This window comes from Montipora foliosa, chromosome 5, assembly GCF_036669935.1.
Source record: "Montipora foliosa isolate CH-2021 chromosome 5, ASM3666993v2, whole genome shotgun sequence".
In the NCBI taxonomy this organism is placed as follows: domain Eukaryota; kingdom Metazoa; phylum Cnidaria; class Anthozoa; order Scleractinia; family Acroporidae; genus Montipora; species Montipora foliosa.
In genome coordinates this window covers 29746919-29759418 of record NC_090873.1, presented here as the reverse complement: position 1 = coordinate 29759418, position 12500 = coordinate 29746919, and the positions used below count along the sequence as shown (strand labels likewise).

Here is a 12500-nt window from a genome sequence, read left to right as displayed (position 1 = left end):
GACCTTTGGGATCAATTGTCCTGCCTTTTGAAATTAAAAAAGCTTTTCTGGCTTTCGGAGCGAGTCTGTTGAAAAAAAATATTTCGATAGGAATTGCATTTTTTCTAGTATTATACGTCAACATCCATTTACTGTATATGTGTACATAGAAGCAATCCAATGTAAACTCTCATTGTATCTGAAGAAGGCTGGTTTGGCCAGCCGAAATATAGTACACCAGTGAAATCAAATCTACGTTGTATCGGCTCTTGCTCAAAATATTTAGCCTCTCAACTTGTAAATTAAGCCGATCAGACCAAGCCACTGATCCAACGTACACCGACAGGAAGATTGTCCAGGGTTGCTTGCTTCAAAACTCTTTCCCTGAGCCTCCGTTACCCTTGTCCAGCGGAAAGGGAGTGGGATTCAAAACCGGAGCCAGAAAACTATGGTTCCGGTTGAGTAACTGCGCGTGCGTGAGGGGAGGCGGTTAGAAATCAACAAAAACATCTGGAGTTCACCTTGCCATGAAAGCGCCTTTTCACTTGCGAGACAGTACACATAAGTTTAAAACATATACCTAATACACTTGAAACGTTAAAGTGCGGAGAATAAAAAATAACGAGAGACATTGACCGTTTTTACACTAGAGACGCATAATCCGTCCAGACGAATTATGCGTCTCTCATGCATGTTATCCGTCTTGTGTACTTGTGTAAAGACGGGACGAACTATATGAGACGCATAATTCGTTTAGTACGTCTTGGAAGACGTAATAAACTGGATACTTAGTCCAGAATGCATCTTGCTCCGCTGTCTAGTATGACAAATTTAAAAGACGCAAAAAAAATGTTTATCCAAGTTCGTCCCAGGCGAAATATGCGTCTTACATAGTTCGTTCCGTCTTTACACTAGTCTCTAGTATTAAAACGGCCATTTTTCTCAATCAAATGCAGTATTTTCAAAAACAAAAACGTTACGGAACTGGTAAGTTGTAAAAAGATTTATAGCTAGATCATCTTTAACCTCGTACAGATAAAAATCCAGAAGAAATCGCGATTTTTAGTTTAGAATTTGAAAATGACAGGAATTAAATGAAACCGTTTTACAACAGCCAATAAAATTTGGTTTTTTTTTGGATTTGCCCATTCTCTCTTTCCCGACCGCTGGTCAAGGGAACGATGACTCTGGGATTGGAGAAACGCGGGAAAATGTTGCGCATACGCATTCGCTACAGACCTTCAGCTGTTGGCTGTTTTACCAAAATCCGTCATTAGATTTTGCAGAAATTTAGAAAATAATTTCGACTACAACTGAGTTGTGTAAAAATATATCAAATTTAATTAACAGAAAAAATTGGGAAAACTAAAAAACGCCTATCAGCGAATTATGAAAAATCCGCCTGTTGAAAATCTATGATAACAGCTGTTAAACGTACTTTATTTCTATTATTTTTAAGTAAGCAAATGCTGCAAAAAACTAATGAGAGAATTTTGTATCAATGAGGAATAAGCATCCTTTAAGCCTTGTTTTCATCTAGATGCGTTATCATGGTAACAGCCTTCGGAGCACATTAACTTTCAAAAATATAAAATTCTGACTCCACTCCCTCGAGATTTCAATGGGAAAATAGTTTATTAGGACTACGCCAATCAGTCTTCTGAGCAAAGGAAACCCAGAAAGACTACCTTATTAAAGAGCATCGATAATAAGAAAATGATTCTTACAAACTGGATACCGCGTGTAACTGCAAATTACATACTAAGAATAAAGTATCAATGCACCTATACGATTGTGCCGTGCCAGCTACGAAAAACAACAAAAAAACACTCTTAAGATGTGGCGAAAACATATGTGGAAACGTATTCCTCATCTAATGCAGCGGCACAAGACCCCGAAGAAGACAGTATTGAGTTATTACCTAGAGAAAAATTATGTGATAAATACAGTTTGCGCCTATTCAGACTACCAAAGAACAAACAAAACTCGACCGAGAGGAAGTAACGAGGACGACTGACAGACGTAGAATGATGAAAATCCTCCCGCCAAATTCCTATTCGCCTGCGGGCCTCTATGTCGTGCCGTCAGAATCTTCAATTTCTAACTAACTTGTTATTTCTGATAAAGACAGACATTTGGATTGCGGTTGTTTATGACTAAGCCTGAAAAAAAGTCCAGGTTTGTACGAGTTGGAACTCCAGTCGGCGTCTAAATTGTTGAGACACTCTTATCCTTTAGGGCATATTTCAAGCATGGCACCAAAATGCAAACAGTGTGTTGTTACCAGTGCGCTCTGTTGGCAAAGTGTATCCGCTAATTTTGTCGCCGACTGTCGTTAAGTCATCGGTCAGCACTCATAGCATGCACTAATGCTCACGATGCGTCGATTCCGTTAAATGGCGAGCGGTCAGCAGCGAGCGGGTTCCCCAGATGTTGACTGAAAATTTCGGGCCTCTTGGATTTTGCTCCAAAATGTTCTTATCACCCTCAATTCGCCCTTGTCACACGGCGGCCATATTGTCCCGGGAGACCAAAAAAGCTTTGTTTTACCACGCCAAGCCTCGTCATCCCTATGGTCTCCACTCCGAGGCTTGGCGTGGTAAAACAGAGCTTTTTTGGTCTCCCAAGACAATATAGCCGCCGTGTGACAAGGGTGAATGCAACTGCTTCAAATCCCGATCGGTTAATTTCGCAGTTTGCACTTGTAGCGACCAGGCGAATAATGCATTAATAATCTCATATTTGGTTTTGCTTCTAGAGCGATTTTCAATTGATTGTCGAAAAACAACTACCAAAGTAATTGCTTCCGCAGCAGGTACTGACATCGCAATGAACCAATCCGAATTGGTAACAATAGCCCTTATCGGAGTTATCAGCGGTTTTGCCACGTGAACGAGGCTAAGGGGTCATTATGTATTGAATTAACCCTTAAGCCTCTTTGCATGTAGTTTTAAACAAAAGAAAATGTGTCTGCAGGCTCAACTCAAATAAGGACTATTCTTGCTCAAAGGGCGGGAAAAATCGCGCGTGCAAAGCAGTGATTGGTTATGGTTTTCCTTCTCATAGGTTGCTAAACTGGTGCGAGATTTTTAAGCCAATCATTAAGCGTAGCAATTGTAATCACGTGATTACTTCCGACAGTGACTGAAAACTGCTCTAAAAATCTTGGGAGTGGAAAGCAATAATTACGTTAAATCTCGCACCACTTCTTCAACCAATTGGGGGGCAAAACCGAAACTAATCACAACACGAATTGTTCAGCACTTTTTTTGCACGAGTTTCATGCAGTTACTTATAACTCTGCCCAGGGTTGCTCAAAGCAAGGACAGCACTAACCAGCATTATAGACCATGGAAACCTATTGGTTTTGATACCCTTAACCAACGGTTAGCGCTAACCAGGCTTCGGGCAACCGGCCCTTGATTGCCACGATTCATCGCGCTGTTTCTTTTCCGCCTTTTGTCAACGGTCAGACTATTTAGTTTAGTAAAATCTCTTGAATCAACAAGAAGGACACAGTAAGTGGTAACTAAGGTTTATTCGATTAACAAAATGTTTCACAGCATGGCCAATTTCACTCCAACCACTCCTCTCAAATAACGAGAGATCAAAGCAAACAATAATTCTTTCTTTTCTCCGCAGGTTGCTTAAGCGTGTAAACATGCCTATAATTAGGCGCAACATCACATGGGAGGCTCATCTTCTTATCAGCCTCAGAGGAATACCCAAGGGTATGGGGTGGGTCCATTTTAAGTTGATTTTGTTATCACGTAACCAACTTCAAATAGCTTTTACATTTCGCTTTTCTCTGCCCAACTTAAGTGGAGAGGATGGCGGTGTGCAAAAACCCCTGGGAACCCTCCCCGAGTACACCCACGATCTCAAGAAAGGAACAAAATTGAATCACTGACACAAGAATCTAGGCTAATCAATAACTGCAAAGTTGTATCTTTAAGGCTGATAATTTAATTAAACAATGAGTCTCCCCTAAACCCTGTACGGATGTGGCCATGGGAACTACTACTTGGAAATTAAGTTCCTGCAAATACTAAGTGGGCAAGGACAGAAAAAAATCATGGCACGGTTGGCAGCTGGTTTCTGTATCATACAAGCTGACAGTCATGGTGATCAATAAGAAAAGAGGCTCTGGCATCAACTCAGACAGCCTTCACTCGTTTCCATCATCTTCCTCCCCTTCCTGATTGGAAGTCCAAAGCTGTTTAAGAAAAATGAATAGTATTAGCATAAGATAAGACTGTTTATCACATGGAAAGCAATTATCAGGCTAAATAGAGCACTCTGGTTGGCTGGTTTTACAGTACGGGCCATTACCATGGAAACGGTTCGTTTCCGTATATATATTTTTTTAAAGAAGAAAGCGAAATTTATTTTTTTCATCACAACAGCACAATTATATCAAGCGGAATTTAGTTTTGTGTGTAAACGGTTAACGTTGAAAGTTCGCTGATGAAAGACGAAGGTGACGAACAATCAGTCATCCACCAAGCAGAGAGGTGTCCCATCGCTCAAAGAAACGATGCCTTACAATAAACTTGCCGACCTAACTTGCTCGGGACCCTACTGGGTGTTTGATCATCCCAGAGAGACATACATGTTCAAAACAGCTGCATTTTGAGATTCAGGGTACTTTGCATACACGTCATGATGTGTTATTTATTTTTTTCTTTTATTTTATATATTTTCACACCAGTAAAGATAAATTACAAGAGTAGAGCCAAAGCCAGGGGCTTTAAATGGCCTTATGGTCAGCAAAGAAAGAGAAAATAAACTACTCGAATAATGGCAAGAATTAAGAAAGGCAAAACACACACACACAAACACAACATTCAAATTGACCAAAAGAGAAGTTGAAGAAATTTTAAGTCATCACTGTCCTAGTCAAAGTCAAGCTTAAGAGACTTACAGAATGAAACCTGACACTCTTTTTAAAATTATTAATTGTGAGGGTGTTTCGAACAGTAAAAGGAATGTCATTCCAAATATTAGGTGCTTCATAACAGTTAGCAAATTGGTATCTTAGAAAGGATTTATGTAAGCGAAAGCGAGAACGACTCTCGATTATGGTAATCACAATTAAAGTGGAGAAGAGAAGACAGAGGAGGAGGTAAGAGGTTATTGAAATGTGAAAAAGCAAAGGAAGAGACTTGAAACTTGTAAAAAGAACGTTGGGGAAGAACAGGTAGTTTAGAGACGAAAGTGTTAGACTGAGTACGAAGAGGCGAGAAAGTAATAATGTGAATAGCTTTCTTTTGCAATCTATAAAGTGGTTCAAGGTAAGAGAAACAGGTAGAGCCCTAGATAAAAAAGCGGTAGCTAATATATGGTAAGAAAAAGGATTTAAAAGAGAATTGTATAAGGCTTTTAGGATATGTGAGGGTAAGCCATGTCTTGACTTGCTAAGAACACCTACAACCTTACAGAAACTTTACCACAGATGGCAGTGATATGTTGTTTTCATAAATAGTGATTCCTAGAAATTTGCTTCCTGTACACGAGATATAGTGATATTGCCAAAATGAGAGAGAACCTTTTTACGATGTGGATGAAAAAGGATAAATTTAGATTTGTCAGGATGGACAGTCAGCTCATTAGCACGAAACCAAGAAGAAACTAGAAGAAGTGCTCGGTTAACAATATTAGAGTAGGCAAATCTTTATGGCGAAGAAAACTATTTGTACTGATCATCAGAAAAGAGAATAAATGCAAGATATTTAGAGGAGAGAAAAAGATCATTAACATACAATGTAGGTAAAGAAAAGAAGAGGACCAAGGACTGAACCTTGCACGGGGAACCCCACATACAACCTTACTGTTTGCAGAAATTTGATCATTGATCATTACATATTGTTGTCTATTAGTTAGATAACTTGCAAGCCAAGCTAAGGGAACACCAGGGATACTGTAATACCGGTAATTAAGTTTACCAATAAGGATCTCATGGTAAACAGTGTCATCGAAACCTTCATAAATGTTGTCAACAACTTCAAGAATAGCCATGGAAGTAGAATGAAGTGGTCTGAAACCATATTGATGATGATTAAGAATATCAAAGTTAGTGAGAAACCCAGACAGTCTAAAAGTGGTATCTTGACTTGTCTATTGGATTAGGGTTTAATACAAATTGTTTCTACGGGGAGTACTTCCTTCTACAGGAAGCGCGAAGACCGTCAGAGAACCAACGTTTTGAGTGTCTTGAGGAGAGAAGGCAGACAGGTCGAAGAAGACTATTAACCCTTTGGCGTCCAAACTGGCCGAAACCGGCCAGACTTAGTATTTTACTCTGTCTAACGCCAGACGATTTTACTCGTCAATGGGGAACCCCTGGGCGTCAATGGGGTAAATATGTCATAAGATGTATTGACAGAATCAGAAGAATATACTGAGGACCAATAAATCACTTCCAGTTTAGACCTAAATCCTGAGATTGTTCAGGAGTTAATAATATTACACGCGCAAGTCTTGTTTGTCCAGATGACTTATCTACAATTAATTTTAACTGGGTGACTTGGAATACAGGAAGATGGTCAGATAAGTTTGTCAATATATAGAATGCCACTACAGATATTGAGCTCGAGATTATTTTTAAAGATATTATCAACAAGAGTTGCGGAAGAAGAAGTTACATGAGTTGGTATATAGAGATCAGAGGATTGAGACTGTTTGAAATCTGAAGAGAGTGACAGAAAATATCAATAATAAATAATGAGTATTTAATTTAAATTTACTGTTGAGGATGTTAATGTTGAAATCACCCATAAGGTAACAGAGCAAATTTTCAAAGCTAATGTTTGATAAAGCAGTCTCAATAGATTTGTTGAAATCAGTTACAGAAGTATCAGGAGAGTGATAAAAGCAACCAATAATGCTGTTTTTACCTTGAGGTTGGGCAATTTCTATAAAAACTGACTCGTATAACAAGGTATTAGTTGACTGAAGATCACTACGAAGTTTAAACTTAGGTCAGATTGAATGGAAAGACCAACACCTCCACCTGATTTACATAAAATAGTTGCCAGGCAACTGAAACAAGTCAGCATTCAAAATACTGAGCCAAGTTTCAAAAACGGTAACCACAGAAAACCAGGCATTTTGAGATGAAAGATATTCTGACAGGTTGTCATTAAGTGCTTAGGGAGGCTACTAATATTAATGTAAAATGTAGAGAGTACATCAGGAAGAGGAAAATATTTTTTGTTAAATTCCGTGGTATTTAAGTACATGTTATGCAATTCGAAAGTAACTGTGAATTTGGGGTGAAAACGTTAGGGCAGGGTTAGAGTTCATTAAAAGATGAGATGTCTCTGGATCGTCAAGGAAAGGATTTAAAACTTTTTGGTTAAGACTGTAATTCACGATCACAAGTAACTTCTAAATTAAAGTCAAACAAAGCAAAAACGAAATCAGTAACACCATCGAAATGGTTACATGGAAAAATAGAAGCAAGACGCGCTGAATAGTACCATTCATCCTTAAAATCAGGGAGAGCAGAATATTCATCATTAGTAAAAAGAGTCCAGTTCTCGCAGATATCACAAAAGATTGCTTTGTGGCTACAGTGTGGTACTATAATGTTTTGGTGAACAATCAGTCCAACAACCAGGGGCCCATTGCTTGAAGCCTGGTTAGCACTAACCATTGGTTAAGAGGTATCAAAACCTGTAGGTTTCTATGGTATTTCCAGTCAAGCTATGTCACGCATGATCAATATCCACAAGACTGAAATGAACATTCCAATTCCTCTTTGGAGCTTCTGAGATTTGAATGGAATCTTGAAGATTTTTCTGAAATTTTCCAGGAAAAATACACAATAGGCACACAGATTTGAATACTCAGTTCAAATTTTAAAACACCTGGTCACGCATGACATAGCTTGACTGTAATGCTGGTTAGCACTAACCATGATTCGAGCAACCCGGGCCAGGGTGCTTACACCATTCCCTAGCAACCAACACAGCACTTAAAAATTCCAGATACATGTACAACAGTCACGATCACAGTCTGAGAAATGACATCACACTGTTGAAACGACAGTCAACAACAGTTCTTCTCAGTACTAAACTCACTCAGACAATACAATCCCTCCTCTGCATGAACTGCACAACATGACTTCAGCTTAACCATGAACAACAAGTAAACAGGAAAGATGAGATCATTAAGCATAAAAAAGCCAGAGCAAAATTGCCTAGAACTGGATTTCTTGAAAACGAGATCATTAGCCATGCAAAAGAGAAATAAACTTTTCCACGGTGGCACATCTTTTGATCTTCACACAATCTTGCTTTGGCACGCCTACTGGAAAAAATTGTTTTCCCTGGCATGCCGTGGTTCTGGAACACAAGGAGAATGGAAGGGAAAGAAATAGAGAAAATCCATGCCATGTGGAAATCTGAGGCACTAACAAATGTTCTCATTTTCAAGTATGAAATTGAAAGAAGTGATCCTTGCACTAAACTGGACAATTTAAGCAACTGTCTCAAGTGGCTTCAAAAGTGATCTACCAACTGAGCCGTGAAGCCACTCCAAGGTTTTTCATATTAAATGCAAAGCATTATGATTACGTACATGTTTTGTACCATTTTGGCAAACAAAAGACGCAATATTCATCTCATCCAAGTTGACTCTTATCTTATCCTTATTATCAGCTTGGGGCATAAATGTGTCTCTGCCAAATACCATCTACCGATAGATAAATTCGACTACTGCTAATGCCAAACAAAATTGCCACTTACAGTCAAGTTGTCTCGCAACAGCTGCATTATAAGAGTGCTATCTTTGTAGCTATCCTCTTGTAATTTATCAAGATCTGCAATGGAGTCATCAAAAGCCTGAAGAAATATAACGGCAATCATTGCGTCAAAAACACTACAACTGATTTAATAACATACATGAAAAAATTACTCAATTCTGATTGGGTGAGAGCAGTGCAGTTCAAGTGTAAAAAAGTGTAATACCAGTGCAAATTACACATCAAAACTCTGGGTTATGATTGGCTAATAAACAATAGGGTTTAGTCAGAACCAATCAAATCTTTTGTTTTCAAATCAAGCGCACGCCCTGGATGGCGCAATTTATGGCACAATTTTTCCCTGATTGTGTGATATGCATGTGTTTCTTCTGCCGAACCATGTCGAATTTTTTCATGCATATTATTAATAAGTAATCATACGATTATTCTTGTGCAATTTGAATAAAGAAGCACTTGTAAAGTTTTTCAAAGACTACAAATTGCACTCACCCTTTTAGGCTCATGCAATTTTGGTCGTCTTTGAAAAAATTAACTTGTGCTTATTCCAAATTGCACTCAAAATCATGTGATTACCTACACAAACACTACAAGTGATTAAATTTTATCTCTAGCTGTGGTACAGTTTATATAATATTTTGCCACACCATAATAAACATACACCCCAGCTGGCAGGAGGAAACCAGTTATGGACAGAGTGTGATATACTCAAACTGTGGTTATGCACAGTTTGGTTGTTAATCATGCCAGTGATAAGAACAGGCAAAGAAACCAGACTGTCAGGAAGTCAACACAATGTACCTATGGCTGGGCCAGGTTATGCACATCATGGGTAGAAATAATAAGAAAGGGACCGCATACTATACCTCTTTTGCCAATTTACAAGCCTTGTCTGGGTTATTCTTGATTTCATAATAGAAAACAGAAAAGTTAAGCGCCAGCCCCAGACGAATTGGATGTGTGGGAACTAGCTTGGTCTTGCTAAAGTCTAATGCTTTCTCATATTCTTCTTCAGATTGTCTCTGCACTTCTGTAAAACACAAATTAGTACCATACATATCAGAGAAAAGGGAATAATTAAGAAACACAGTACATGTTTTCTATTTCTTAGATAGTACTAAAAAAGAGTACCTCCTTTTTCAACATGCCTAGGGCAACTTGTTTCATCTGAGTGTTATAAATCAACAGACTTTGAATATCCATTATCACTATTTCAGAACAGTGAAAATCTAACAGAAATGCTCGTAGGCGACATATTTCTTTTAAAGACAACCCAGGAGTCCAGACACAGAATTCACAACTGCAACTACCTGCATTCACTGACTAATCCTTATTTTCCCCTAACCACTGCACCACCAGGCTGCCAGTTACACAAACCAGAGGTTTCATAATATCAATAATGTATTATCGTACACTCACAAGTAGACCCATAACTAAACTCACTGAGAAACGATTATTATTTTAGAAATTTAAAAGGAAAAGCCAGATGCCAAATTTGATACAAAGCCAAACCAGTTTAAATTCAGAGCTTAGGCCTAACAAGTGCTGTGGAATAGTGGTCACATACAAGACAGCAACAAATATGTAATATTAAAAATAGAAAAATGTTGTTGTTGTGTGGTATAATGAAGTAATGGTGGTCCTACATGTACATGTATAAGGCAAAGTACAAGTTCAAATGCACTCTAACAGACATGACACTTTTTTCACATTTTGCTTTGTTCTAACAAGTCAAGGGTCTCACAAAATGTATTATATCATGTTAATATGATACATGTATAATGATTTATTATTATACATAACAAGATTTTACGTGCCAAAAAGCATTGAGGTAAAAATAGTCTTTTCACGCTAGAGAAGCCAGCTGATTGGTAATAGTGAAAAACGATGTATCAAGGCTCTGATTGGCTATATCATTATTAAATTTTTCACTAGTGAACAAAACCATGTCACTCACTTGAAGCTCTCCGTGACTGACAAATAGCACATTGCTAAGAGGTTAGGCACATTTTTCTTTCGAAAGATGGCTTCAAAACAGATTAACCCTTTTCAGAGCCTACATTCCTCAGTAGAAGAGTTCATAGACAGACAGGGAAATGAAAACACCAAGAAAAAGATCAAACACGATTTTGCTCTGTTCCATGAATTTCTTGTTTTGAAAGGCGAGAAGAGACAAATGGACAAATTGACTTCTCAAGAGCTGAACAAGTTTCTCAGTGAGTTCCTTATAATGGTTCGCAAAGAAGACAACAAGGAATACAAGCCTAATTCCTTAATTAAGGGAATTCTTCACTAGCTTAGAGCGTCATTTGAAGAAAAAAACTTTGCCTTTAATGGCATTTTTGCTTGATAATTTAGATGTAAAGTATTTTACAAGGAAGCCATTTCTGTGCAACTCTCGAACTGTGAGGCGGCTTGACCGCGTGTTGTTTTCCTTTGAAACGATGCAAAGCCTCAGAATTTAGCTTGTCATAGCCTGTCACTTGTCATTTCGTTTATCCAATCAAATAAAGGACATTTGAACGGTTTCATCTATGTTGTTTTTGCCATTTGTACACGCCTTATTATGCAATCGATACGATTCTCCATTGATGCAGGAAGCCAAAATACTAGAAAATGGCATAATAGTGGAATAATACTCAACTCGCAAAATAGCCTCGCATATTATAATTATGTTAAACCATTCATTAAGGTGTATATATTCAAAGCCAGTCTTTCACAGCCACATTTGAAATCCTTAACCCATTGAATCCAGGGAGTGAGACTTGAGAGATTTTTTTGTCCAATGCCAGACAATTAATTTTTACTTGTCAACTTAGGGCATCCTGAGCATTTGAGGTGTCAATGCGTTAAGACCCACCTAAAAATGACATTTTTGCCACAGAAACTTAATGCAAATTTGATTACAGCAAAGTTCCATGAAGTTACAAGCAGATTTGAAACCCTTACAATGTCCTGATAACAAATTAACATTAAAGTTGCACTGAAATGGCACCCAGGTGCATATGCAATTTTTTTAATAATTTGCAACATTACTGGGACAAAAATTGCAATGACAGGGATCCATATTCATTTTCTATCAAAGTCGTCAGCTGGGCTACTATGTCTTATGATATAATTGCCTGGACAAATTTTGGGTTGCCTAAGCAAAAACGCGGAAGTATAGAAAATGGTCGATAAAATGACTTGTACAATGTAACTTGAGCATTCGCGTTTTATTTTACACTCTCGTCAGAAATTACAAATTTTGACTCTGGAGTATTATCTTATTTGCACCATGGGAACCCGATTTACAGTGGTCCATATCTGCCACGACAAAACGTACTTGAATGTAGCTTACAAAGTTACGATTCAAAGACCCAAAGTTTCAATGCTCCTATCTAGTGATTTCCTTTTATAAATATGCTACCAAGATTTTGTGTTTTTCCCATTCATAAGCAGCAGGCTCTGCTCCACTTGTTTTCCTTTTTGCTGGAGGTGGCAAAACACCTTGTACATGTACCTAGCACCACATTATCAGATGTGATCACAAGTCACCCTTCGCTCTTTGCTAAACAACTTGCTGACAACCATGCCAGCGGTGAGATACACGAAAAGTGAGCCTGCAGTCGTTTCATGGAAAATATTGCGTGGTCAAACATGGCCCCAAAACTTGACATTTCATTGCTGAGGAAAGCTGCATGTTTATTCCTTATTTTCTGGAAGTGTCCATTGAATGAAAAGCAATCAGAACGAAAGTACATTCTATATTATAACA

The 12500-nt window shown here is 38.2% G+C and overlaps 1 protein-coding gene across 1 annotated transcript in view; it reads right to left on the bottom strand.

Annotated features, from left to right (window-relative positions):
* Positions 1 to 3500: 3500 nt before the first annotated feature.
* Positions 3501 to 12500, bottom strand: part of LOC138003878 (14-3-3-like protein 1) — a 12243-nt gene continuing 3243 nt past the window's right edge. Inside the window, exons 3-5 of the mRNA XM_068850158.1 lie at positions 9610 to 9773; positions 8730 to 8825; positions 3501 to 4195 (exon numbers count right to left, since the gene is read on the bottom strand). Of these exons, the coding sequence (XP_068706259.1) occupies positions 4148 to 4195; positions 8730 to 8825; positions 9610 to 9773 (308 nt within the window). The 3' untranslated portion in view covers positions 3501 to 4147. The remainder of the gene's footprint in view (positions 4196 to 8729; positions 8826 to 9609; positions 9774 to 12500) is intronic.